At 40.2% G+C, this 24,298-nt stretch overlaps 1 protein-coding gene and 1 long non-coding RNA gene across 2 annotated transcripts in view; one reads left to right on the top strand and one right to left on the bottom strand.

The window, feature by feature from the left end:
* LOC105532746 overlaps positions 1–2,916 on the top strand; it is a 51,547-nt gene extending 48,631 nt beyond the window's left edge. Inside the window, exon 3 of the long non-coding RNA XR_001005040.1 lies at positions 2,280–2,916. This is a non-coding gene — a long non-coding RNA (uncharacterized LOC105532746). The remainder of the gene's footprint in view (positions 1–2,279) is intronic.
* A 2,423-nt stretch (positions 2,917–5,339) lies between these two features.
* Positions 5,340–8,253, bottom strand: CMA1 (chymase 1, mast cell). Its single transcript, XM_011971020.1, has 5 exons — positions 8,172–8,253; positions 7,339–7,489; positions 6,450–6,585; positions 6,009–6,263; positions 5,340–5,628 (listed from the first exon to the last, which is right to left on the bottom strand). Exons 1-5 carry the CDS (start codon positions 8,227–8,229, stop codon positions 5,485–5,487), a joined length of 744 nt encoding a protein of 247 aa, XP_011826410.1. The 5' UTR covers positions 8,230–8,253; the 3' UTR covers positions 5,340–5,484.
* Between the last annotated feature and the right edge of the window lie 16,045 nt (positions 8,254–24,298).

The raw sequence follows: 24,298 nt of genomic DNA on the forward strand, positions 1-24,298 counted from the left end.
GGGGAACATCACACACCGGGGCCTATCATGGGGAGGGGGGAGGGGGGAGGGATTGCATTGGGAGTTTACCTGATGTAAATGATGAGTTGATGGGTGCTGATGAGTTGATGGGTGCAGCACACCAACATGGCACAAGTATACATATGTAGCAAACCTGCACATTATGCACATGTACCCTAGAACTTAAAGTATAATAATAATAATAAATAAATTAAAAAAAAAAGACCATTTGCTGAGCATCTAAGCAAATGTTTGAGAAAGCCCCCCTGCATTTTTGTGTTTCTTCATTTTTTTTTGCAATTTGTGAAAATAAAAACAATTTTAAGGAGAATAAAAAATAAAAATAAGAATAAATAAATAAATAAGCCATCCTTTAAGTTACAATTCTGAGAAAACTACCTCTATATTTGAAGGATACTTTCCACTTTTCCCTAAAATGTATAGTTTTCCATACTGTTGCAATCAAAGTATATGTACATTTTTGAAGATTCTTTTTCTTCAATTCACACTATATTGCACTTACAACTAGATTTGGAGTTGGGATTCCCAAGCTCTGAGGCAAGCAGGTAGAGCTGTTGGAGGCCCCTTGATGTTTGCACCTTTGGAGTAGGATGGTTGTGACAGCAGTAGAAGGACTTCAGAACCAGGAAGGTCGTCTCCTCCTGTACCTCTCCCATACCCCAGGCTCTGGTAACCACCATTCTACTTATTTCTATGAGTTTGGCTTTTAAGAGTATATGACCGAGATTATGCAGCATTTCTCTTTCTGTGCCTGGTTTATTTCACTTAGCATAATGTCCTCCTGGTTCATCCATGTTGTTGCAAATGGCACCATTTCTTCTTTTTAAGGATGGATAATAGTATTCCACTCTGTGTGTGTGTGTGTGTGTGTGTGTGTATGTATGTATTCTTTATCCATTCATCCAGTGATGGACACCTATGTTGATTCCATATCTTAGTTCTTATGAATAAACATGGGAGTGCAGATATCTCTTGGACATACTGATTTCAGTTCCTTTAAATATATATCCAGTAATGGGATTGCTTGATCGTATGGCAATTGTATTTTTAATTTTTGGGTAAAGCTCCATTTTTTTTTATAATGGCTATACTAATTTACATTGCCATCAACAGTGTACAAGTGTTCTCTTTTCTCTACATCTTCTTTATCAGTTATCTTTTATTTTTTGATAATTGTCATTTTAATAGGTGGTATCTCATTGTGGCTTAATTTGCATTTCCATGGTGATCAGTGATATTGAGCATTTTTTCATATACCTATTGGCTATTTGTATTTCTTTTTTTGAGAGATGTCATTAGGTTCTTTGCCCATTTTAAAATTGGGTTATTTGCTTTCTTGCTATTGAGGTGACTTCTTTATTTATTTTGAATATTAACCCCTCATTAGATGTGTGATTTGCAAATATTTTCTCCCATTCTATTGATTGTTTCTTCACTCTGTTGATTGTTTCCTTGGTTGTGCAGAAGACTTTTAGTTAGATGCAATCCCATTTGTCTATTTTTACTTTGTTGCCTGTGTTTTTGGGATATATCCAAAAATTTATTGCCCATAGCAATGTCATGGAGTTTTCCCTTATGTTTTCTCCTAGTAGTTTTACAATTTCAGGATTTATATGTAAGTCTTTAATCCATTTTGAGTTTATTTTTGTATATGGTGTGAGACAAGGGTCTAATTTCATTCTTTTGAATGTGGACATCCAGTTTTCCCAACACCATCTATTGAATAGACTGTCCTTGCCCTATTGTGTGTCCTTGGCAGCCATGTCAAAAATCAATTTGGGCATCTATTTTGTGTGGAGAGAAGTGGCTCAGGGAAAGGATATATATGAACTCATGGGCATGGATATTGGTTGATGGCTATCACTCACAATAGCTGGGGAATGGGTGCATCACCTGCTTAAGAGGTCCTGGGAAGGGCATCATCAATGTCTACTAAAATCCATTCCTTGCACTGTTCAGATTCACTTGTTTCTGGCTTTCAGGTGGGCAGTTTTTATTTTCTCATCCACCATTGGTGTTACCTCCTCAACCCCCTCCTTCACTCACTCTAATAGATGATATTTATATACATAATTAGGTCCACTGTTTGACAATATACTTTGCTCAGAATGATCTAATTATCAGCAGAATAAAGGTGAGCTTGTTTTTGGAGGGTCCCAACTACATCTCTAGGTAAGGACCAGTGCACCTGGTCCAGTTTATACACCATCCCAGCTCCCCTGGATTCCACTTGCGTTGACTGCTTGCTTTGCTTTTAGATTGGAGTGACTCTAGTGACAACTCACTCTGTTCTCATGGTCATAAATCCCTGCTCATTGCTGCCACTGCTGCTGCCACCACAGACCGAGAACTCCACTTGCACAGTGCTGTCTGCTAAGGAGAAGTTGCTGTGCCTGAGCACCAGACCACATGGACTCACAGAGACTCCCAACCAGGTAAAGAGGTGATATGGCTTGTGGATGTCAGCCACATTCTCTTCTTGATCACCTCGCTGCTGGAACAATGGGCCATGATCAGAGTAGAGTGGTCATGGAGATTGAATGGAGGCTATTCATGGGTCCAAGAACATGGACACTCTCTTTCACCAAAATCAATTCGGGTCTTGCCACTATTAATCACCTAACTTGCCAGCAGCAGAGACTATCGCTGAGTCTTTGAGATGGCACTGCTTTTGGAGTGATCAGGTGGCTATCCAGTGAGAGGTTGACCCCTCTACTTTGGAGAGGATGGACATTCATCTTTATCACCATTGATACCTGCTCCAGACATGAGTTTTCCTTCTCTGTCTGAAATCCCTCTGCCACTACCACCATATGAGGGCTTACAGATTTCCCAATCCATCAACCTGGTTCTCACACATGTTACCTCAGAGCAAAGGACTCATTTTATGGCAAATAATGTAAAATGATGAGCTCATTGGTCTTATTATATACCATGCCACCCAGAAGCAGTCAACCTAGTGGAATTATGAGCTGGCCTGTTGAAAGCTCAGCTAAGGTGCCAGCTCAGAGATGACACCCTGTAGGGTTGGAAGTTGGAGCACTGCTTTCCAGGATGTGATACATATGCTGAATCAATAACCAATTTATGGTTCAGTGTCCCACATAGCTAGAATATATGAGTCCAGGAATCAAGGGATAGAAGTGGAATTGATCCCTTTAGTTATCACTCCCAGGCACTTACTTGTGGAATTTGTATCTTCCTGTTCCTGCAAACTCAAATTCTGCCAGTTTAGAGGTCTAAGTTTCCAGGAAGAAAATGCTTTTTCCAGTGCAGGTGGGAAAGGCTCCAGTGAACTGGAAGTTGTGACTATCACTCAGCCGTTTGGGACTCCTCATAACAGTGGACCAGCAGGCAAAGGAAAGAGTTGCCTTATGGCTAGAATAATTGGCCTTAATTACCATGAGAAGCTAGGGTTGCTGCAATGCAATGGGAGAAGATAAGAGTATGACTGCAACTGAGGGAATTCCCTGGAAGTATCCCCTATACTTTTGTGCTCACTGATAATTGTAAATGGGCAGTTACAACAACCCAAACCTAACAAGTGCAAAGCAACTAACAACTCAGTCCCCTCAGGGTGGAGCTCTGGGTCACTCCATCAGACTACAGCTCAGACTTACTAAACTGCTAGATGGTTGTGGGGGGGCACCTAGAGTGGGTGGTGGAAGTGAGATGCAAAATATCAATTAGGACTCTAGGACCAGCTGTGGCAGTGGAGATTTTCAGGAGATTGCAATTGACCATTGACACCAATTACCAGAAAAGACTACTCACTAACCTGAGGGAACCTGTAGGACTTAGCTTCTGTGGTGGTTTCCTGAATGGGCTGAGTGACGCACCTGGAAATGGAAGGATGCTTTGTTCCCATGCAGAAAACCCTGACCAATGGGATTCTGAAGATGGGTATATGCATTTATCCACTGGTGGAGCCATGAGTGGTGCTGCATCCTCAATAGTTAGAATACAAGGATGGGACTTGGAGCCATCATAAAGACAAAATCAGAATAGCTATTAATCCCATCATGTAGAGATAACCCCCATAATTATTTTGATGTAATTACTTCCAATTTTTTCCTGTGCATATATAAAACATATAGCTACAAAACTGAGATTCTACTATAGGAAGATTTTTCATATTGCTTTGTAAAAACATTACATTATATTGAATATATTGAATTTTCTTGAATTTTTCCATGTTAAATATTTTTAACACAAAGCTTGTGAATTTAAAATATTCATTCATACAAGTTTGTCATAGAAGCTTTCCTCCATGTCTGGGATTCCAGATTTTTGTTATTAAAAATGCTGCGATTAAAATTTTTATGAATGAATCTTTGTGTATGTCTTTGATTTTTTCTTAAAGAAAATTCCTAGCAATAGTTCACTTGGCCAAAGGTGTTCGGCACACCTTCAGAAGTGATGGGTGTTGCCAGCCTCAGGCTCTGGCTGTTGTGTCCCTGTCCTGCCCTGTTTTCTCTCCTCCAGTCAGTCTCCCATGACAAGGGTTTGTGTTGAGCAGGCTCTAGGTTGTGGACTTCCTGCTGGTTTGGGTGAAGCCATTTGTGGATGGGTGTTGCTCATACAGACCTTGTGATGCTGTCTCTCCTCTAATCTGTTCTCAGTATCTGTTTTGTAACAATAAGTGAGTGGAAGGCAATCTTCTCTGCATAGCAGATGAAAGCTTCACAGAGGGAAGATCTTTTCTTATCAATGTGGGCTATGAGGAGGGCCCTGTGTGGTATCAACTGCCTTCTTTATATCATGTATCTAAACCAGCGGTCTTCAACGAAAGAGAGTGATCTTTATTTCCTCCTCCCTCCCTCTCCTGGGGATATTTAGCAATGCCTGGAGACATTTTGGTTGTCACAACTTTGCAGTGGAGAAGGGGGTGTTGCAACTGGCATCTAGTAGGAAGATGCCAGGGATGCTGTAAACATCTTATATCTTGTTTATAATTCAAAATGTTCTTAGTGATTCTGAATATTACTAAAGATAAATCAGAACTGGTATAGCGGTGATAATTAAGGCAAGGAAGGATTTGGTGGCATTTCTCATGCTCGAAATATGGATCCTGCCTTTCCAGGGAAAATCTCTTCTTTTTTCTCAATTTTTTCTTCATTATTTCCTATTTTTTTCTCTCTCTCTCTCTTTCTTTCTCTTTCTGTCTCTCTCTCTCTCTCATACACACACACATACACACACACACACAGACACACCCCTTCGAAATCCTTGTGTGCTTGGGCTGGGAATCAGGTTGCTATGTGCAAGGAGAAGAGAGCAGCAGAGAGGGGACACACACTCATGACTAGAAGCTGTGTCTTCACTGAGGTTTATTGAGAGTTCTGTGACCTGTAGGATACTTCTGGAGGCTCAGGGTTGTGGCTGAGGGACCAAGGGCAGGCACACACTTTACTGGTCAGGTCCAGTTCCAGGTTCCCTTTAAGGCTGGCTCAGGATCCAGGGTTAATTTGCCTGCAGGATCTTGTTGATCCAGGGCCGGTAATGGGAGATTCGGGTGAAGACAGCAGGGGGCTTTGCATCCAACTGTCCATAGGATACGATGCCCTGGGCCACCCCAGCACACAGAAGAGGGCCTCCAGAGTCTCCCTGGAGGGGGAGGAGAGAGAGAGAGAGAAGAAGGTAAGCCCCGGAAGTCCTCCACTCCTGTCTGCCAGCCAGCTTGGAGTCACAGTGAGACCTAAAGTCAAATCAGACCCGGGAGCTGGGGCTCCTCACTTACACATCTAGTTCTGATGCCCCATCTTCCTTTCTTGGGACAGTCACCCACATTCTTCATGTCACCCCATGCCCCCAGTGCAGTAGACTGGAATGGATGGTCAGAGGCTGTCTTGGGCCATGGGAGGACAGACAATCCCTGTGATGCCAACTCTGTCACTGGCTGACAACCTTCTGACCCAATCTCCTTCTAAGAGCATTCTGGTCCCTGAACAGTGAGTTTTGGAGAAGAAACCTAGTTGGAGGATCACCTTAAATGCAGATTTTGTCTTCCTGGGATTGCCCACACACAGCTGAAGATTGTGGTCAAAGTATCTGAAGTGGCTGCAGGCCTGGGGATGCATGAGTCTCAGCTTCACCTCTTGCAGAGTTTCTGAGCCCGGCTTCAACACACCTGTTCTTCCCCAGCCAGCCACCCGGCACATTCTCCCAGGTGGGACAAAGTTGAATTGGGATGGGAAGGGGAGTGTCCCCACGGCCAGGGTCAGGCTGGCTTTCTCCTTCAACTGTGAAGGGAATGAAGGACTGTCAGTCCTCGAAATGGGTTCTGGACAGTTGGAGGTGAACAGGGAGGGACAGGGTGAGTAGCTTCATGTTAGAGTCAAGTCCTAAGAAAAATTCAGGGCAATGAGGACCTGAAGGAGAAGCTTAGGAGAATGGGAAGTGGAAAAGGAGAAGAGAAGTGTTGTCACCTTTAGTAACATGATATCGTGGTGAAGAGTAGAAGTGTTATATTTTGGATGACGGAATTGCTTTATAACCTCAAGCTTCTGCCATGTGTCTTCTTTCTCTGTTATGTTATGGGCTCCAAGGGTGACTGTTATAGACCTGTTGTGAGGAAGAAGGAAGGAAAAGGAGTGACAGGGATGGCTTGGGGTTTCTCCTGAGGTGAGCTCATTCTGAGAAAAGGGGACTAAAGTCTCTCACTGGGTCCCCGGACTCTACCCATCTCCCTTTTCATGGGCCACTTGTGGCGTTCAGGGGCTCAGGTTTTACTCATGAAAGAGCTTTCTCAGGGAAGAGACACAATTTCTAGGACACCTGGAATTACTGGGGAATGAACAGACCATGGAGGACTCAGGGGACAGGGTTCACACTTCCTGATTCAGGGAACCCTGAATGAGGGCCAGCCCCCTGAAGCAGGAGATGTCAGTTAAAGGGAAAAGTGAGGGTCTCATGTGGACCCTGTTCTCTGCCTCCCATAAAATGATGGGTTCAGGACCCTGAGAACTAGAGGCCAGTGTTCTTGAAAAGGCCATAGAGGAAGTGGCCCTGAAACTGGGTGGGGCCCTGAAAAGTGAACCGTGTGCCTTGAGTTCGGTAGGGGTGAGGGGTGCTGCTGCTACAAGAGGGACCTTGGACAGGGCCTCCTTCTCCTCCGAAGGGGAGCTTAGCTCACAGTGACTGAGGCTCAAGGAAGCTATTCAATCACAGACTAAAGTCTTTCAGCCCAAGTCTTCCCTCTCCTGAAAGTTGACCAGACCCAGGACCCCCTCTTCAGGCCCCAGTGCAGGTGTATCCCTGGTTGCTACTCTGGTTATTCACCTCCCATTTGGAGATAAATGGACCCTGTTGTCTCACCTTCCTGCACAATGAGCGGCTGTCAGCACAAAGTTCCGTCTTATCAGGAAACCACCACAAGATTTTGAGGGACCGTTGGAGGTGACAATTTCCAGGTAGGCCATGTAGGGGCGGGAGTGTGGCTTGCATTCTGTGCCCCCGATGATCTCCCCTGGAACAGAGCACCCCAGGGTTTAAACATGGGTTTTAATACTCTCTCCAGTGAATGGACAAATTGGGTTAAAGCTGAGCGAGGCTTCCCTGGAATCTCATTCTTACCCTGTGTTCTGCCCACCTTCCCTCTCCTGTCTCCTATATTTCGTATCTTTCCCACTCATAGCCTTCCAGGTGAAATCCATTCTTTCCTCCAGGTGCAACAGCTGGTGCTGCCTCTGCTCCATTCAGATGTTTTCACCTCAGATTTCCCCCACTCCCACCTTGCCCTGGCCCACCCTCCTCTCTCTCTGTGTAGGATCCGCTGTCCAGGTTCCTGTTTTAGATTTCTCCACAGCTCGTGAGCATGGTCACAGAGTCAGCAAATAACAAGGTAATGGGTAGCCCTGATGCTCAGAAGATTAAGAGGACATGTCTGTTTTCCTGGGGATACCCCTTTTCCTTCCACTTGCTCTGGGTTTTTCCACAATTGAGGTAAAATTCCTTGTTCCTGGGAGCTGTCCTAGGCTGTAGAGAATGGCAGTGGGTGGGGTGGCGTGCATCCCAATTGGAAATTTCCCTTTGGGACTCTTGAAGAGAGATCTTGGAACGCTGTTCAAGAGTCAGCTATTTTCAGACTAAACATATTTGTTTCAGGAGCTGATACTGCAGATTTCAGAGGGAAGAACCCCGATACTCACCAGCTTCAGCTCTGGAGCACAAAAAAAAGAGCAGCAGGGGGAGAGGAAGAAGCAGCATCTTCCCAGAGAGGTTGCCTGAGCAAATGCTGGTTTTCCTTTCCAGTCTTGGGTTTTATAATACCCAGCAGGCAAGAGAGGGGCAGGGCTGGTAACCACAGGAACTGCGTGGTCATGTTTTCTTTTCTCACTCTGAATTGGCTGTGTTTATGATCAGAAGTTCCCCCAGAATCACCCTGTGTTTTTCTAGAGAGGAACTTGAGCCCTGAACTCCCAAGTGCTGGCTTCTCAGATGTACCCTCAACCATGGTGCTTTTTCTGGAGTTGGGGGCAGGAAATGGAGGGGCCATGTTTTTCTTTCCCAGTTAGGGCAGCTTGTGAAAGGCCCACTGAATGTTCAGTGCAAAGATTTTTATGGCTATGATCCATAGTCAGAAATGCATATTGCAGAGTCCCAATGCATGCACATATGTATGTGTGAGTATGTAAGCAAAAATCAAAGGTTTCAGAAAACAATCTTTATCTTAACCTTCTGCGATGTTCTGTTAGTTTCCATTCCACTCCACTCCACTCCATTCCACTACATGTCAAAACCTGAGCAACAGTGCCACTTAAAGGGATAATTCCTTGTAATTTGAAAAACATTGACCTGGATCTCTCTCCTCTGAACCACGTGTTTTTGGGAGAAGAGAGATCCAAGAAGGCTAGATGTGGAAAAGGAACAGACCCTAGGACAGAAATTTATGCAAAGAGCAATTGGGATTGGAATTAGCATTTTCTGAGAGTCTAGGCATATCATATATTGTCACAACTCTTAGATATATTATTACTTTCATAGCAACCCTATCAATATGTATTACCGTTATGATCATTATCATGTCATGATAGTCAAATTTTTAGATCAGCTATCATAGCTTATGGTTCAGATTAGGTTTTTCTGATTCCAAATCAAGGGCCCTTTCTGCTCTAGCACTAGAGAGAAATAGAGGAATAGAGTCCTGCCAATGTAGAGGGGAAGTAAAGATATAGAAGGGTGTTTGCTCCAGAGAGGTTGGGGTTTCCTACTGTCACATTAAGAATCAAGCTTTCCACAACAACCTGGGGACACACCATTACTGTCACTTTACAATTGTAGAATTGAGACTCAGACACATTAACATGACCAAGACCACACACCTTATAATATCAGAAGTGGGTTTCAAGCACATAGCTGTTATTTTCCCTGGACTTAGAGAAGGCAGTCCACATGGTGGACTGTCATTTCTCTTGGAGATTTACAAGGCATTTAGTTCAAAAGATGGGGATGTGTAGTGTATAAGTGCCTTTTCCAAATCATCTTGCTATGCCCTTGGTCTCAGCTTGGGCTTGCGACCAGAGTGATCCACTCCTTAGTATATATTGGCCAGGCCCTCTGTTGCTTTTAACTTAATTTCCCAAGTTCTACCTACAGCTCTAACTCTCTCTAGAATAAGACATTTACACACATTCCTAATGTCTTTTCAAATCTGGTCGTCTTAGGTGTCCTTATACCACTTTCTTCACTCTTTCAAGTGTTGCCAGAGAATATTCAGAATGCCCAGTTAAATTTGTATTTCAGATGAACAACAAATCATTTTTTAGTTAAGTATGTCCAAATATTGAATGAGACATACTAATACTACAAAATTGTTGTTTATCTAAAATTTGAATTTAGCTGGGAATCCTGTATTTTTTATTTGCTAAAGTTGGCAACCCTACTTTGGGCATTCCACCATTAGCAGAACAGAAGAGAATCCAGAGCTGGAGAAGTCTTGTCCTGTGGTCTTACATCAGTTAGACCAAAAAAGCAGAGGCTTAAACAAATCAAAGGTGTTTGTTTTCACTGATATAATGAGAAATTGAGAGGTAGGTAGTCTGGGACTAGTATGACAGCTCCACAGCATCAAGATTCAGATCCACCAAGACTTAAGTTTTGTTCCACCTGCCTGGCTGAGGGTGAGGAAATGGAATAGGTATAGCCCCAGTCAGGGGACCAATTTCAAAAATGAGGACTGCACTATCTGCTCACATTTTCTTCTTTTCTCTGTCATATGTATACCTGTGTATTTTAAGGTATTTCCTTTTTCTCATTCTTCTTCGAAGCCCCTTTGGTTATTTTATATATAGCATGTTGGTAGTGAACTTTATGGATTAGTGTACAGTTATCAAGTTGGGAGACTAGAGAATATCAAATTGAAAATGTGATCAAACTATTGTTGGAGCATGTATCACCTCTCTAGGTACTCTAGGTACTTCACAGTACTTGAAGTTAAAAGCAGTAACTGTTGACACTGTGTTATTTCAGTTCTGCTGAGTCAAGCCTAATTTTCCTTTATATAAAAGATAGTAAAGATTAGGTTCAGTGGGATAATTTTTGTTCTTGGAAACTTTAAGTATGGCAAAAGAATGAATGTTGATGTTGGGCAGCCAAGTGATGGATTGTAGTAGACATTTTCCATTTATGTGGCTCCTTAATGTCTCTGGAACACCCTTCTTGTATTAGAGGAATTCCCAATGATAATTTTTGCCTTACTAAGGTGGAATCCACAAACTTCCATTCCCAGTTCCTCTTGCATTTAGGTCATGTGACTTAGACTCTGTTTATCAGATAAAGGGGTGTACAATTTGACTTAGAAGGGAGTAACATGAGGGAGCTATTATCACGTAGAATTAATTCTTCTAGTGAGGGTGAGTGGTTTATGGAAACCCTCAAGCCACAGAGGGATAAGGGTTTGTGGAAATAATTGATGATTCAGATGTCCAGTGCTGCCTAGAATGTTTGGGCCAACCAAGGGGTAGTGGGACCTCTGCTGCACAGTGCAATGGTGTATTTTGGAAATTGCTTCCGGCTAGTTCGACTCTAGACATAATCCTACAGCATCTTGGGAAGCAGCTGTTGAGTATGTATAGAAAGAACTTACTAACAATCTGTTGTTACAAAATAAATGTGTGGTCAGTGGAGGTAAGTGATTTCTCATCGAGGCAGATACTCAAGTAGAGGTTGAATCGAGTCTTGATTAACAGTTAGTAGGACAGAAAATTTGGGCCTGATGTAGAAGCACTGGCATTTAAATAATGGCAATGATTCCTTAGTAACTATAATGCAGAGGGATCATCCCTTGTCTGAGTTCCCAAAGCATGTATTAACTGTGCTATTATTCACTTTGACATTTAAGGCATGCAGTTTGCTCTGCGGTTAGATGGGGTGAGTTTGAATCTTGGTTCTGCCACTTAGCTATGTGTCTGAACTTAGGAAAATTTTTAAAGTTCTCAACCTTAGTTACTGCATCCATAAAATATGAAGAATGATACAGTACAAGGCTTTTTTTTGAGAATTAAATATGATGCTCAATATGAAATGCCACATGATTGGTTCTTAATAAATGTTAGATGGATAATTGATAGATGTGCCCTCATTGGCTGTATTTTTTTTGATGAAAGAATAAATCTTATACTTCCTCTAAATTCTCCTAAACACATTACAGATTAACATCCGTTATGGACTTTGCTTATTCCATACTTTGCATATAACATCTTTTTTCTATTCATTCATGTGCTGCCAGGCTGTTTATTGTTCTTTGAGTAATGACTGTGTCTTTCTTGATTGAACATTTCTATGCAAATTGTTTTAACCCTCGAGGTGGCAGGTATAAAACACCTAGAAATTTTTATAAATTTTGAAGTCTCTTGTAAAGAACTCCTGTGGGTCAGGGACAGCTGATGGCATGGGCTCAGACCGAGCAGTAGTGCAGTGGAGCAGACAGAGTACATCCTTTATGGCATTGGCAGATTTTCTTGAAGCAGGCTGGAGCTCACTCTGTGTTTGCCCTTGCAATAAGTCCTGCCTGTTTCTATAGTTTCTGAATGACCAAGTTTTTCTGAATTTAAGGTTTATATTTAACAGCTACTAGCTTACATTAAACATCTATAAAGCAATTTAAGAGAATTACTTTCAAATTGATTTATTTTACTATATTGCCTTCACTCTTAACACAATAGTTCACTTTTGAATTACTGCACTCTGCACAATATTTCTGAGTGAACAGAGTATCCAGGAGAATGAGATATGGAGAGATCCTGGGAGATTATTCCCAGTGTTGGGGCAGGAGGAAGATTTCTCAGTGTGTATGTCCTTATTTCTTTTCCAGGCTCTTTAGCACAAACCTAAAAATATTTTGCTCTTTTGGGGGGTTCTTCGTAAGATTTCTCTTTCCATTCACCATTTCTGAAATGGGCTAGTATTAAAGTAGGGAGAGTCTGAGGGTGTCCTTTATCATAAGTTTGGACAAAGCTCTTTTATGTGGATGGCTTCTGCTGTAGTCTCTGAGATGCTACCGCTCCCCTTATCACTCTCAGTTTCAGTTAAGCAGGCCTACTTCTTGGGCCATCATCTTCTGTAACATTGTAGCCATGATGATTTTATCTTTTCTGGGTGGGCTGTGGGGGACGCTGATAAGGCAACAGCTATTCTTTCCATCCCAGGGGTCCACATGATGCTTGTTTAATCTGGGGTTTGTGGCCGTGGTGGAGCCGGTGCTCACAGGCTCAGCCTTGATCCTCATCATCTTCACTTCTGCTTCCTGTGAGCCAAGATGTTAGAGTATTGTTCCTGGATTGAAAGGAACTATACTCTAGTTGTATTCTAGATGGTCCTGAAATGGCTTGATAGCTCCTTATTGAGATTACTATATTGTGGGATTTTTATATTGTGCTGGGGCCTTAAAGGGTGTCTCAGTGGTCTAGTCTTTCTTGGTTGCAAGGAGATTCCTTAGTTTCTTGAAGGGCAGATGCTGCCCAGGATGCAGGTATGGTTTTGGTAAGGCTGATGGGGTAGATAGTGTGAAAGGGCAAGTTATGTGAGACTCACGAGACAGGTGGTATCAACAGCATGTGTCCACGGCCACAGGGTAGAGCCTGTAGGGGTCATTTAGGGATTTTTCAATGGTGCTTCTTTCCAACCACAGTTGGAAGGAAAGGCAGAGGGAGAAAATCAGGACAACAGACAGCTCCCAGCCCTTCACTTTTTTTTTCTGGGAAATGCCAGGTTGTTCAAAGAAAATGAGTTGTCCTCTGGGGAAGGTAAGGAGGATGGAAATGCAGGTCAAGAACGGCAAGATACAGGTGGAGTGGACATGGAGAGATGTATAAATAAACTTGCATATTGATTATGTATTAACTGGGATCCCTGTTAGGAAACTCCTCTCCCCCAACCATTTTTCCCCCCCTGAAACTTGAAGTTCTTTTTCATAATTTCAAACATTCCCTTTAATGATCTTTAATACTACCAAAGGTGGAGAAATCAATATTTCACTATCAGTTAATGACTGAAGTAAGGAAGGGGCACTGGCTGCTCAGGGAATGGGTCAGTGGGCAGTAGAAATGGCAGTCACAAACAGGCCTTCAATGTGTGTTTTTAAGGGGATTTTCTGGACACATCCCATCACCTAAGTGCATCCCTAAAGGCTGGTGAGGAGCACAGTTCTTCTGTATGACCTGGCTACAGAAAAAAATGGCTTCTTTCTGGTTGTGGTTCATGTTAATTTTTTTTAAAACTGAGAATCATAACATACATACTTAAGAGTGAAAAAAATATTTTTCTTTAAATCAATAATTATAAATTAAACATTCATGGAATCATTACCCAGCTTGATTTGTCATTTCCTTTAGACATTTCATCATGTCCTTATCCTGCCCTCCTCAATACGAGAGAAGGGCCGTGGATAAGAACGGGGGCATTTTGAACAAAGTAGGTTAAGGGAAACTTCCAAAGCCAGTTTCTAATTCTTTCTCCACCCTAGTCTTCTTGTCCCTGGGACACTCACATCAACTGCAGGAAAGAATATGACTCTTGTAGATAGAGATCTCCCTTTGGAACACAAGCAAAGATATCCTACAGCATTATTTTAGGCTCTTTTCTGATCCAGGTTAAAGATTTTGGAATAGGGGCTGAGGACCTAGAGGAGAGGAAGTTACACCCTAGACTCACTAGATCTGGCTTCAGGAGGCAAGAGGAAGACTAGCAAAATGATCAGGGCCTGCATTTTCCCTGTGACACTGCCCATGCTGACCATGGTTAGTTCTTCTGTCACCCATTCACTGGGCCCTGCTTTTATAGCCCTAGAAAGGGGAGGGCTTGAAGCCACAGAAACTGCCTGATCTTGTTTCTGTCTTTCATGCTGGCATGGTTATCTTCCTCATCAGAAATTCTTATGACTCTACTCTCTGCTCTGGTGGTGTAGAAGTTGCGGTCAGTTCCCAAGAGTACTAGGATGAGGGATGCACGCTTGTCATTCAGAGCAGCTCTCTAGAAGTAGATAGTGGAACACATGGAGGCGGGAGTTTTAGGTGCTGTAGCGCCCATTCTAAGCAGGGATTAGGGACCTTTTCTGTAGATCACCAGGTAGGAAGTACTTTCAACTTTGAGAGCCAAATGGTCTCTGTGGCAACTATTCAACTCTGCTGTGTAGCACAAAAGGAAACACAGACAATTTGTAAACTCTGGATATGAACGTGTTGCAGTAAAACTTCATTTACAAAAGAAAGTGGGAGGCTGATTTGGCCTGCAGACCATAGTTTGCCAGACCCTAATCTAGGTATCAGCCCTTCTTTCAATTCTAACAATCAGAAGAAAGGAATGTGGTGGTGTGAGGAGGAAGGAAAAAGGGAGAATTTATTTTTTATTTTTTTCTTTCTTTCTATATTTTTATTGAAACGTAATTCACATACCATAAAATCACCCTTTGAAAATATACAATTCAGTGCCTTTTAGTAAACTCACAAAGTTGTGCAATCATCAACACTATTTACTCTAGGACATTTTCATCACCCCATAAAGAAACCTGTATTCATGAGTAGTCACTCCCATTGTCCGCCTCCCCACAACCCCTGGCAACAAATAATCTACTTTCTGTCTCTATGTATTTTACCTATTCTGGACATAAATGGAATTATATAATATTTAGCTTATTATGTTTGGATTCTTTTACCAAAAGTAAAGGGTGAATTTACAATGTGTTTGGCACTGCTAGGACTTTCCATATATCTTCTCAATTAATCTTTATTGACAGTCTTTTGGGGTTAGTATTATTATACACAATTATGTGGCACTCAGTGGAAGTTCAGAATGTCACATAGTGGCAGAGCCAAAACTTAATTTGTCTGGTTCTGAAGCTCATACTTTTTCCATTCCACTAATATGAGTAATAGGGGTTGTGGGAGGAAGAGTTAGTCCAATGAATGGAGAAAAAAATGGAACGTATAAAGGAGAACAGTTGTGTTCTCTGGAGGGGTTGGGGTTACCACTTGCGCATTGAGAGTCACACTTGGCTTGAGAATAAATTGATATCTGTAGCTGTCGTTATTTGAAGTTACCCTGGACTCTCATTATTTTATGTGCCACTGAGGAAGAATAAAATTTTTTCTAAATTAAACAATAATGTGTCATTAATTGCCGGGTTCATTTCTGTTGTGAAGAAATTAAAATGAGAAATATTGTGCATCTTTTAATCTATGATGTATGGGAGAGTTTACGTGTGTGCTTTATCTCATTCACCCTCAAATCAACCCTGAGAAGTATTATTGTTTTTATTTTACAGATGAAGAAACTAAGTCTTAGATAATTTCAATCACTTGACAAAATTTTGTAAGCGTAAACATAACTAGATATCGAACTTATATCCAATTGCATGATCTTTCCTTACATCATCCTGCTGTCCTGGACTGTAGAAGCAGAGCAAAACCAACAACAAACCATTTCTCTCAATTTTATAAGGCATGATCTGTATTATTATGATTTTTAACATTATTTTAATTTCATTTTAGATTCAGTGGGTACATGTGCAGGTTTGTTACATGGATATATTGTGTAATGGTGAGGTTTGGGCTTCTAGTGAAATATTGTACTCAATATGAAATTTTTCAATCCCTCTGCTTTGGAGTTCCTGGTGTCTCTTATTTTCATCTCCATGTCCATGTGTACCCATTGTTTAGCTCCCACTTATGAAAGGGAACATGCAGAATTTGATTTTCTGTTTCTGAGTTACTACACTCAGGATAATGGCTTCTAGGCCCATCCATATTGTTACAATGGGCATGATTTCATTCTTTTTTATGGCTGCATAGTATTCCATGGGGTGTGTGTGTGTGTGTGTGTGTGTATGTGTGTGTGGTTAGATATTTTCTTTATCCAGTCAGCCACTGATGGACACTTAGGTTGATTTTATGACTTTGCTATTGTGAATAGTGTTGTGATAACCATACAAGTGCAGGAATCTTTGAGATATTATATCTTTTCCTTTGGGTAGATATCTAGTAGTGAGATTGCTGGGTTGAATGCTACTTCTATTTTTTGTTCTTTCAGAAACCCCATACTGTTTTTCGTAGGAAATTTACACTTCTACCAACAGTGAATAAGCATTCCCTTTTCTCTGCATCCTTGCCAGCATTGGCTTTTTTTTTTTTTTTTTTTTTGACTTTTTTTTAATAGCCTTTCTGACTGGTGTGAGATGGTAACTCATTTTGGTTTTGATTTGCATTTCTCTCATGATTAGTGATGAGTTTTTTAAATATGTTTTTTGGCTGTTTGTCTTCTTTTCAGAAATGTCTGTTAATGTCCTTTGCTCTTTTTTTTTTTTTGAGACAAAGTCTCACTCTTTCACCCAGGCTGGAGTGCAGTGGCGCTATCTTGGCTCACTGCAGCCTCTGCCTCCCAGGTTCAAGTGATTTTCCTGCCTTGGCCTCCCAAGTGGCTGGGATTACCGGCACCCACAATCACTCCCAGCTATTTTTTGTATTTTTTGTAGAAACAGGGTTTCACCACGTTGACCAGGCTGGTCTCAAACTCCTGATCTCAAGTGATCCGCTCACCTCAGCCTCCTAAAATACTGGGATTACAGGCGTGAGCCACTGTGCATGGTTTTTGCCCACTTTTAAAATGAGGTTATTTGTATTTTTTTCTTGTTGATTTGTTTGAGTTTCTTATATATTAGTCCTTTATTGAATGTATAGTTTGCAAGTATTTTCTCTCACTCTATATGTTGTCTGTACGTAGGTCTGTCTCATTCTGTAGGTTCTCTCATTCTGTAGGTTGATTGTTTTGCTGTGCTGAAGCTCTTTAGTTTAATTAAGTCCCATTTTTCTAATTTTGTTTTTGTTGCATTTGTTTTTGAGGTCTTATTCATAAATTCTTTACCTAGGCCAATGTCCAAAAGATTTTTTTCTAGATTTTCTTCTAGGATTTTTATAGTCTCAGGCCTCACAGGCGAGTATAGGTATAGTAGCTGGGAGTATAGGTGCGCACCACCACGCCTGGCTAGTTTTTTGAACTTTTAATAGAGACTGGGTTTTGCCACATTGGTCAGGCTGGTCTCAAACTCCTGACCTCAAGTGATCTGCCCACCTCGGCTTCCCAAAGTGCTGGGATTACAGGAGTGAGCCACTGCACCCGACCCTTTTGCTTTCTTGCTTCCGTTGCAGATTCATTGCAGACCTGAGAACAGTTGGGTTTATGTTGTTTCCTGTTCTGTCTTACTTCCTTTCACCAGTCTCCTTCAGTGTTCATTCTAAGCAGTCGTTAAACCATCCCTTTCCCACGGGTTTGGGTAGAAACCCTTAAATCTGGGATGCTTCTCTCATTAAACCTTGTGATGCTGCCCTTCCTTCTATCAGCTTTCAGCACTGGCAAGGCCAGCAACGGAAAGTTCTCTGCATCTTAGAATCAAATCTATCAATGGTGATCTCATATCTGGTGAGATTTAGAAGAGGTCTGTAATGTCACAAACTGTCCTTTTCACATGCCTACATGAAACTCATTTGATTTGTGGTTGTTGCCAAGAATGGAGGCAGCCTACTCAAGAGTTCTGAGTAGTCGTGGATTTAGCCCTCCAGGATCTGAAATCAGTGTTGTCCCAGATAATGATTCTGCCTTTCATTTGCTCTTTATTCCTGTATTTCCTTATCTCTTAACACATACATCCAGGAAAAACTTTCTCCTTCCCTTAGCAGTTATGCATGACTGACACAGTTCTGAACATTTGGCTCGTCTATTGATGCCGCCATAGGGAAGTGCTCTAAATATCAAGACCTCTTCTGAAAGACTGATTTTTCAGTGCCTGTAAGAGGAATGTCATAAAGAGAAAGGAGCGGTGAATTTCTCAGGACAAATGTTCTTGATTAACAGCAAAGATCACATTGTTGAGACTTGGGAAAGGGTACATCTTTTTCCTACAAAAGCCTTATTCACAGCATGCATTTGGGAATGAGGTACAGTAAGTATTAAATACATAGTTAAGAGCTCTGGAATCAGAATGCATTGGAATCCTGGTAGCACCCTTTACTAGATTTGTGACTTCGGGTGCATTTCTTTATCTCTCTTAGCTCCCCACTTCCACATCTATAAAATGGGCTTAATGATAGTGAGGATTAAAATTGTTTTGGGAAAGTATCAGGCATAGTAAGTACTCAAAGTTAGTTATCAGTATTGACATTATTGGCCCCAAGATCACTAACCTCTTCCAAGAGTTTGTGAACCAGAATTGTCTTCCTTTAAGTTACGCCAGTACTCTAAAAGGCCAAAGAAATAAAAAGAGGACCTCTCAACACTTGGAACAGTCTTCCACCTGCCCCAATCCTATCACAGCATCTGAGGGATTCTGGGAGCCACCACTCTGTTCCCAGGCCCTACTCTGAGGAGCAGTGGTTCTGTGTCCTGGGGTTTCCCAGCCTTGTGAGAATGATAACATCCTTTCTATGTTATGCTGGGGCAGTTAGGTGCATCCTCATTTTGTGTTGTGGGACCTCACGTGCCACTATTTCCATGCATTCTTGCAGTTGCTCAGCTTCCCCTAATTTTTATAACCTTTTCTGTATGGCCTGGGTTCCTTGAGAACCACCTGATACATGACTGGCACTATCTCACCCAGCCTCAACCTTCTATTCTTTTTCTTCTGCTGTCTTATGAGTTCTTTCAATGACAATATTTGTGTTAGCCTGGCTATCAAAATTCTCTATTCCTCCCAAGCTCTGGGGTTCTAATAAAATGCCACTCACTCACTCACTGACTCACTTTACCGTGAGAAAGTAGATGGATGAGCAGTTCCTAGATACCAGACCCTGGTGAGACAAAGGAGATCATAATCTGCAAGCTCATAACTACAGCACAAATAGCCATGTGCTTCAGTGAGAGATGTATAATGTGTGTGGGGTGGTTAGAGAAGCTCTCGAGTCTGTCCTGGGAAAGCAGTGACAGCCTCATTTGAGCTGAGATCTCAAGGATAGGTTAGATTTATCATTGGCCACATTGAGATGGGGCTTTCTGTGCAGAGTAACCTATGCAAAGAGGGCAAGAGAAAGGATGGGTGTTTGTGGAACTACATAAAGTATCCAGCAGAAAGTTGAGTGAAAAAGGGCAGGAATGGCAGAAGATGAGGCTGGAGAAGAGCTGGGTTAGGAAGGGCTTATGTGCCATGAAAATGTAGAGTTTGTCTTATAGGTCAGTTTTTAAAAATTGTGGTAAAAAACACATAAAATCATGGTAAAAACCATATAATTTACAAACCTAACCATGTTTAAATGTACAGTACAGTAGTGTTAACTATATGCACCCTGCTGTGCAGCAGATCTCTAGAACTCTCTCATCTTGCACAGTTGAAACTCTATACCCATTGAATAATTCCCCATTTCCCCCCTCCCCAGCCACCATTCTACTTTCTGTTTCTATGAGTATTGGCTACTTGAAATACCTGATGTAAGAGGAACTATGCAGTTTAAAAATTTTTTTGCTTGTGTGTGATTGGCTTACGTCACCTAACACAACGTCTTCAAGTTTCATCCATGCTTTAACATATGACAGGATTTCCTCATTTTTTAAGGCTGAATAATATTTCATAGTATGTATATAGCACATTTGCTTTATTCATTCATCCATGGTCATTTAGATTGCTCCTCCCTCCTGTCTTTTTTTTTCTGGGCGGGGGACAGCGTCTTACTCTGTCACTCAGGCTGGAGTGTAGTGGCACATTCATAGCACACTGCAACCTTGAACTCCTGGGGTCAAGCAATCCTCCTCCCTCAGCCTCCTGAGTAGCTAGGACTACAGGTGTTCATCACTATGCCTGGCTTATTTTTTGTTTTTAAATTGTGAAATATATCACCTATACAGAAAGGACTTACAGTGTACCTGTCAGTTTAAAGAATGATTATAGAGCAGATGCTTGTAATACCATTACCTAGGTTAAGAAATAGAAACATAGACAGCTCTCAGAAGCCCTGTATGCTTCCCAATCACAATTCTATACCTCCACTAGAGGTAACTGTTAGCCTGACTGACTTCTGTGATAATTTCTTACTTTTTTGAATCTATTTGGCTCCTGAGTTTGGAAAAGTGAAATAGTTATATTTTTACCATCTATATATGTACCTCTATAAAATATAGTTTGGTCTATTTTGAATACTATATAAATGGGATAATATGTATGTATTATTTTGTAACTAGCTTCTTTCACTTAATATTATGTATGTGGGATCTACTTATGTTGTTGTGTGTAGGTCATTGTTTCCATTGTGTGAATACTACAATTTAACTATCAATTTTACAGATGATGGGCATTTTCTTCTGTCTCGTTTCTTTAAATTATGCATCTAATACCGGGAAAAGCATTCTTGAACATGTATCCTGGTGCACATTTGAACATGTCTTTATGGCCTGTTATCTAGGAATACAATCACTTGGTCAAAGCATACACATAGCTTCAACTTTAATAGGGAATCCCAAACTGTTTCCAAAATCATTGTACCAATTTATGCTCTTTCCAGCAGCTTATGAGACTTCTTTTTGCACTACAGCTACACAAACATATGGTGTTTTCAGGCAGTTTAAAACGAACTTTTTATTGAAGAATGACACAAGCATACCAAAGTGTACAAATCTTAGGTGTAGTCCCAACGTTTTGTTACAAAGTGACACACTTATGAAACTGCAACGTAGATCAGACAATAGACCATTGCCAGCATCTCAGAATTCCTTCTCAGACACTGCCTTTCTTTTCCTGAAATGTAACCACTACTTTGACTCCCGTTACCTTAGATTAATTTTACCTGTTTGTTTTAAAACTTTATGTAAATAGGATCAATCAGTCAGTTTTGTGTCTGGTTCCTTTTGTTTAACATTATTATTGTAAAGATTCATCCATGTGTTTGTGTGAAATGTTATTCCTTAATTCTGATTGATGATTATTCTTCCATTAAATGATTATACTATAATTTATATATTAATCCTACTGGATATTGAAATTTGTCTTATTTCTAATTTAGTTGTTGCTATTGGGAATGGATCGGCTCTGAACTTTGTTATTCGTATCTTTGGTACGTAGATGTACGCATTTCTGTTGCATGTATCTTTACAAAGGAATTGCTGTGCTCAACATAAGCATACATTGAACAAAACATTTTTTCTTCAAAGTGATTGTACCACTCCCATCAGTAGTGTCCAAAAGTTTTGGTATTGTTGGTTTACTTTGCTGACACTTAGGATGTCAAAACTTTTTATGGTAGGCACTCCAGAGGTTGGGTAATGGTATCTTATTGTGGTTTTAAATTTGCATTTATCTAAAGACCAATAGGGTTGAAAAATGTTTTACATATATATTGGCCATCTCAATATCTATTGTGCTAAGTGTGTATTTAAAATTTTGTTCATTAAAAATTGCATTGTCTGGATTTTTCTTACTGATTAGTAGTTCTTTGTATATTCTGGATATGAGTCTTTTGTCAAATACATGCATTGCAAATATTTTCTTCAATGTTGTGGTTTGCCTTTTCACCCTCTTATCTTTTGATGAACAAAAATTCTTAATTTTAAGATTAATTCACTTGTACATATAGAGTTTGTGCATATATCAAAATAAATGAGAACATTTTTGCAAGTGTTCCATATAGAGGCAGCAGAGACATTCCAGGTCAGAAAGTGAGAGATGCATAATGCAGTGGAGGCAAGGTACCATCCAGTTGCATTGTGGGGAGCTGATTGCTATGGCAATGACTGGAGTAAAAATGTGGGCCAAGAGAATGTGAGACAGGGCACAAGAGGTGTTCAATATGCATGTAGATATTTTAATCTGCCTTTATATCAATAGAGATGCCTGTTGTACAAATAGAGATGTGTTAAAACATTCCACTATGTTTGAGGATTTGTTTTGTTGATTATTGCTTTATATATTCTGAAGTTATGTTATTAGATGCACATGGTTTAGAATTATTATGTCTTCTCAATGAGTTGACTTTTTGACATGATTAAATGTCTTCTAACATCTCTAGTAATATTCCTGTCTTTAAAACTTTCTTTGTGAAGTTAGATCAGCTTTACTTTTTGGTTAGTGTTTGCAAGTGATCTATTTTTTCATCTTTTTACTTTCAACTTTTCTGTATTATTATATTTAAAGCATTTTCCTAGTAAGTAGTGTATAGCTGTTTTTCAATCCAATATGATAATTTTGTCTTTTAATTAGATTATTTTTGGGGTGCATTTTAGGTGCATTTAAAAAATGATATCTAATATTCATTGAGCACTTACTATACATTGTACTAGGCACTGCATTAAATGCTTTTCATATGCTTTGCCATTCATTTCTTACCACAACTCTATTTAGGTAGTAATTGATATAGTTGATGTAAAATCTACTACCTTACTACCTGTTTTCTATTTGTTTCACCTGTTATATGTCCTTTTTCTTTCTATTCTTACCTTCCTCTGGATTAATTTCTTAATCATTTAATTTGGCTTCTGTTTCTGCTTGCTAATTATATGTTATTTTTCTATTCATTTAATAGTTACCCTGGAGATGAAAAAATAAAGTCTTGACTTATTAAATGTAGTCTAAGTTAGTACTCTTTCCACTTCCTGGAGAATTCAAGAACATTAAAAGATTTTAACTTAATCAGTTTCCTTTAATCGCTTATGTTATCATTGCCACGTATTTAAAACCTTACTAAGACATTATTGTTATTGCTTTATATAGATAATATTTATTTAGATTTACTCATATATTTATCATTTCTTTGCATTTGATTCATTCTTACATTTGAGTAATTTTGCTGAAAACATATTTTATTAGTTCGAATAACTTTGTATAAATATTTTTCTAGTTTTTTTTGGCAAATAATTCTGTCAGTTTTCTATTTATTTGGAAATATTATTATTTCACCTTCAGCATTAAAGAATATGTTCTTTAGATATAGAATATTAAGTTGGTAACTATTTTTACAAAAACTTTATACATATATGTTCAACACCTTAAAGTATATTATATTGTCTTATGGCTTCCACTGTTTTTATAATAAGAAGCCAGGTGCCAGTCTTATTGTTCCTTTTTTACTTTACTAAAATGTTTTCAGCATTTTACTATAATATGGTAAGGTGTGTTTTTCATTTTTATTTTTAAAATTTATACTTTAAAAATTCTGTAGCTTGATATATTTTACCAGTTTGAAAATTTCTTGGTCTTCAGAACTTCAAATATTGTTTCTGTTTTATATTCTCTTTCTTCCCCTTTTAAGACTCGAATTTCATTTTACATTAGAACTTCTTACTATTTTCCACGTGGCTCTTACACATCTTTTTCTATTTTATATATTTTTCTTTCTATGATTTCTGAACCATAATAAGTTCAGAAGGAAAATGGGAAACATAGTAATTGCTGGTCCATAACAATGATGAAATCCCACTGGGCAAATGTTACAAGGATAAATCTATTAGCTCCTGTATCTTCACCCAGGGAAGGGCTTCCCAATGTATTGTTCTATAGGATCAGATTCAGATGCCTTAGCCTGCCCTGTAAAGGGCTTCACAAAAGAAATCCAGCCCCCTTCTCCAGTCTCATCTTCAGTCTCTTTCCTTTAGGTCCTTCAGTGCACTTCCTCTTCCTCTCCCACATCACGCTCTTCTGTCATTTTTGGACCAAGGCTCGTACTCTTTCTTCTGTCTGAAAGGGCCCTCCCCTCTTGAGGATTTTGGAAAGCTCTTCATCATTCTGCACAACTCAGCTCGACTATAACTTTCCCCTGACATTCATCTGTCTTCTTCCTTCACTAAGACAGAGTAAATTTCTTTCTTATGTACG

The sequence above is a fragment of the Mandrillus leucophaeus genome, unplaced genomic scaffold, assembly GCF_000951045.1.
Source record: "Mandrillus leucophaeus isolate KB7577 unplaced genomic scaffold, Mleu.le_1.0 Scaffold980, whole genome shotgun sequence".
NCBI lineage: Eukaryota > Metazoa > Chordata > Mammalia > Primates > Cercopithecidae > Mandrillus > Mandrillus leucophaeus.